Genomic DNA, 3827 nt, shown 5'->3' with positions numbered 1-3827 from the left:
ATATATATATATATATATATATATATATATATATATATATATATATCAAAAATCTTAAGTATCTAACAAAAAAAATCAAAAATATTAGAATACATCTCTAACTTATGGGACAAAAAAAGTTATTCATGAAACACAAAGTCATGCATTTGACAAAGTCCGTTATGAGAAAAGGTCATAGTCACTACAAAATTAAAAGTCTTGTGACAAATTGTAAGCTTTATGAGATTAAAATAAATAAATGAATGAAATAACACATCAAAACGATTATGCATTTTAAGAAATGTAACACCTATGACTTTTTTGGAGGCAGAAATGAACTTCCATAATATCTGATGTGGTTTTAAGAACATCAGAACCTGAGATGTGCATCCTCCTCCAGTTGGTCGTTAAATCCTCAGAAATGATCCTAACGGAGCGTTTGCTTGAAAAGAAGTCACTTTCAGATAAGGGACACAAAGAGGAGCCGAGGTTTGACTAAATGACTCAGATGGACTAAATCTCTCACTAAAACGTGGTGGAGGCTGCATTTATCTCTGTAGCTCAGTTAATATATGAATGAAAACTGATGGAACTGTGAAGACAGTTCAGTTTGGACCCCTCCTGACATGGTTTAATATTAATGTTGACTTTTCATTAAGATGATCTCAGAATGTCCCACTCCAAAATATTTCATCACATGAGCCACTGACCATGACATCCACATTTCTAGGCTGGAACAGTGGGTGGGCATCACAGATGGTTTAGGTCCTACCTCTTCGACAGAACCTTTTGTGTCAACATCAAGGATTTTACTTCAATATCGGCAGCTCTTCGGTGGGGGGTACCACAGGGATCCATCCTCGGTCCTCTTTTTTTCTTTATACCTGCTGCCACTAGGTGCTCTTTTTCGTAAACGTGGCATACCTTTACATTTTTACGCTGATGACTGTCAAATTTATATCCCTCTGAAGTGCATTGGTGCATGCTCTATCCGACCTTTTCTTGACTGCCTGACTGACATCAGGGATTGGATGACTTTGAATTTCTTAAACTTTAATCAGAAAAATTGGCGAAATGTGACTTGTCTGTGCTGCTGATTATCTCACACTACTGTATTCATTCATACCCATCTGCTCACCACAGACTCATGTTCAGGCTGCTGTTGATACGCCATATTGTTTTACATTAGTTTAGTGTATCTTAGATCTTTTAGTATACCGTTTAGCCGCGTATATCTTGGTATACATCAGATTTGTATACCATTTCCTTTTACACTTTATTTTGTTGCCATTTTTGGGTGCAACTGGGACCTTGAGTACACAATTTCGTTCCACCTCATGTACCACATGATGCGAATAACGATAAACATGACTTGAACTTGAAAAGTTCGTGCTGCTGTTCGGCGTATTGTTCCTATGCTACTAGTGCTTAGTGTTTTTTTAGTTAACGTGTTTCTTAGTTCGTATCTTAGGTCTTATTACGGTTTCCCTTTTACATTTTAGTACTTTTGTTGGATGTAACTGGGACCCTGTGTACACAATTTTATTCCAATGACAAATAAAGAACCTTGAATCATTGAAAAGACATAAGTCATGTTGTTTCAAGAACCACTGTATCGACCTTTCCTCTTTAGCCCCGCTAGAGAAACAAGTGGTCACTAATCAGGAAGTGAAAACGGACCCTTCCATGAAACTGAACAGTCATGTAAACATGATTGTTAAATCCTGTTTTTTATCAGTTGAGGGAATGGTTTAAACTGAAGCCCATACTGTCCAAAAATACCCTTGAGACTAATACATGCGTTCCGAACATCCAGGCTTGGTTACTGCAATGTGCTTCTTTTTGGAATCAGTCGGTCCTCCATTGCACGTTTACAACTGGTTCAAAATGCTGCAGCCTGATTTTTAACTGGTACAGGCAAAAGAGAGCACATTACCCCAGTTCTGGCCTCGCTTCACTGGCTCCTGGTTCACAAATTCATTATAAAATATTTCTTTACATTTTTAAACCTCTCAACAGTTCTGCCCCCTTTTATCTCACTGATCTGCTGCAGCCATATGTCCCACAGCGCTTAACCAGATGTACCAGAAGTTTTGTTTGAAAACTCTTTTATTCCCAGGCTTTTGACACTGTGAGCCGATTTTAACTTGTCTGTATTCTAGAACGTTAGCCGTTTAGTTCTCATCTTTACCTCTGTGTGATCTATGTATTTATTGCTGTGTTCTTTGCTCGTTTGTTTTTGCTGTACAGCACGTTGGTTGGCCTTGTTGCTGTTTAAAGTGCTTTATAAATAAAGGGGTATGGTATGGACCACCTCCCAACCAGCTTCATCTGTAAAGAGAAGACTTGGCTCTCAGAGTTACCTCTCAGAGCCAGGAACCTGTCAGGACTTGTGGCAGAGCAGCACACGATGCAGCTCACTGCGTTTTAGTTCAATTAAACCACTGCAGCTTCTCCTGCAGGAGGCGCGTCGCCTCCGATTGTGCTTTTAACACGATTGAATTCTGCTGGAGACGGTAACAAAACCACGCAGGACAAAGATTTTTATCACTTTATTTTCTAAATCAGCTTCTCATATGAAAAAAATCTTGATTGTTTTATTTTGTTCACAGATAAAACAAGAAGGTTCAGTCTCTTCAAACATAAATAAATCCGTTTTCCAGAGTAGTGATGAAAATCAGTCGACCACCAGCGAGCTCCTGATGGCTGGAAACAACTCAAAGAAACCCTGCAGGAGGAAGTTGACAAGAAGCAGAGAGGAAGGACATGGGAAGCAGGCAGAAAGTGGGCAGGAAGCAGACAAGAACCAGACAGGAGTCAAACAAGAACCAGACAGGAATCAAACAAGAACCAGACAGGAAGCAGACAAGAACCAGACAAGAAGCAGACAAGAACCAGACAGGAGGCAAACAAGAACCAGACAGGAAGCAAACAAGAACCAGACAGGAAGCAGACAAGAACCAGACAGGAAGCAGACAAGAAGCAGATAAGAACCAGACAGGAAGCAGACAAGAAGCAGACAGGAAGCAGACAAGAACCAGACAGGAAGCAGACAAGAACCAGACAGGAAGCAGACAAGAACCAGACAGGAAGCAGACAAGAACCAGACAAGGACCAGACAGGAAGTAGACAGGAAACAGACAGGGCAAAGGCAGAAAGCAGACAGGAAATGGATGCATCAGGTTAAAATACAACGTAAAAACTTTGAAAATAAAGATTGGTGAATAAAATCTGACACTGAGTCAAAGATGAATGACTAATCTCACAGACAATAAAAATCATTAAGAAGAATTAATATGTGTCAAAACCAGTTAACTAAACTTGAGATTCACAAATTTGGTGTCATGAAACACCAAGTTTTAGTTCTTGAGAAGATCTACAGAACTCAAACAAACTTTTAAAATGTTTGCTAACAGCAGATTTAGCCGAACTGTGACAAAAAGACAAACTTGAAGTTCCTAAAGACATAAAAACCTAAATGTTTGATGAGATTGTTTTTTGTGAAATGCAATATTAGTAAAGCTTGTACACTTGAGTACCGGTAATACGGTTTGAATAACTTTCATTTTGTGGGTCATCAGCAGAAAACTGTAAACAGTGTTGTTTACCTTGAAGAGGGTGGTGCTCTGCAGCACACTGGAGGTGCAGCACATCTCCCTGATGGAGTGCATGGACAGCTGCGGAGCGCCGATGTCCACCACGGGAACGCCAAGCCGAGCCGCCAGGATGGGTCCGATGGTGGTCCCACAGGGGCTGTCGTTACGAACCATCACATCCTGCAGGGGGGGGGGGGGGGGGCAGAGCGGAGTCGGTCGGAGAACCGCCTGTATTTTTGTGTTTCGTGAGTG

The 3827-nt window shown here is 40.6% G+C and overlaps 1 protein-coding gene across 2 annotated transcripts in view; it reads right to left on the bottom strand.

Annotated features, from left to right (window-relative positions):
* Window positions 1–2549: 2549 nt before the first annotated feature.
* Window positions 2550–3827, bottom strand: part of LOC119428960 (aspartyl aminopeptidase) — a 15022-nt gene continuing 13744 nt past the window's right edge. For both annotated transcript variants that reach the window (XM_037696671.1, XM_037696672.1), the window contains exons 14-15: window positions 3588–3755; window positions 2550–2707 (exon numbers count right to left, since the gene is read on the bottom strand). In XM_037696671.1, coding sequence (XP_037552599.1) covers window positions 2657–2707; window positions 3588–3755 — 219 coding nt within the window. In that variant the 3' untranslated portion in view covers window positions 2550–2656. The remainder of the gene's footprint in view (window positions 2708–3587; window positions 3756–3827) is intronic.

This window comes from Nematolebias whitei, chromosome 23, assembly GCF_014905685.2.
Source record: "Nematolebias whitei isolate Nwh7 chromosome 23, NemWhi1, whole genome shotgun sequence".
Lineage (NCBI taxonomy): Eukaryota > Metazoa > Chordata > Actinopteri > Cyprinodontiformes > Rivulidae > Nematolebias > Nematolebias whitei.
This window is presented reverse-complemented; position numbering and strand designations above follow the sequence as displayed.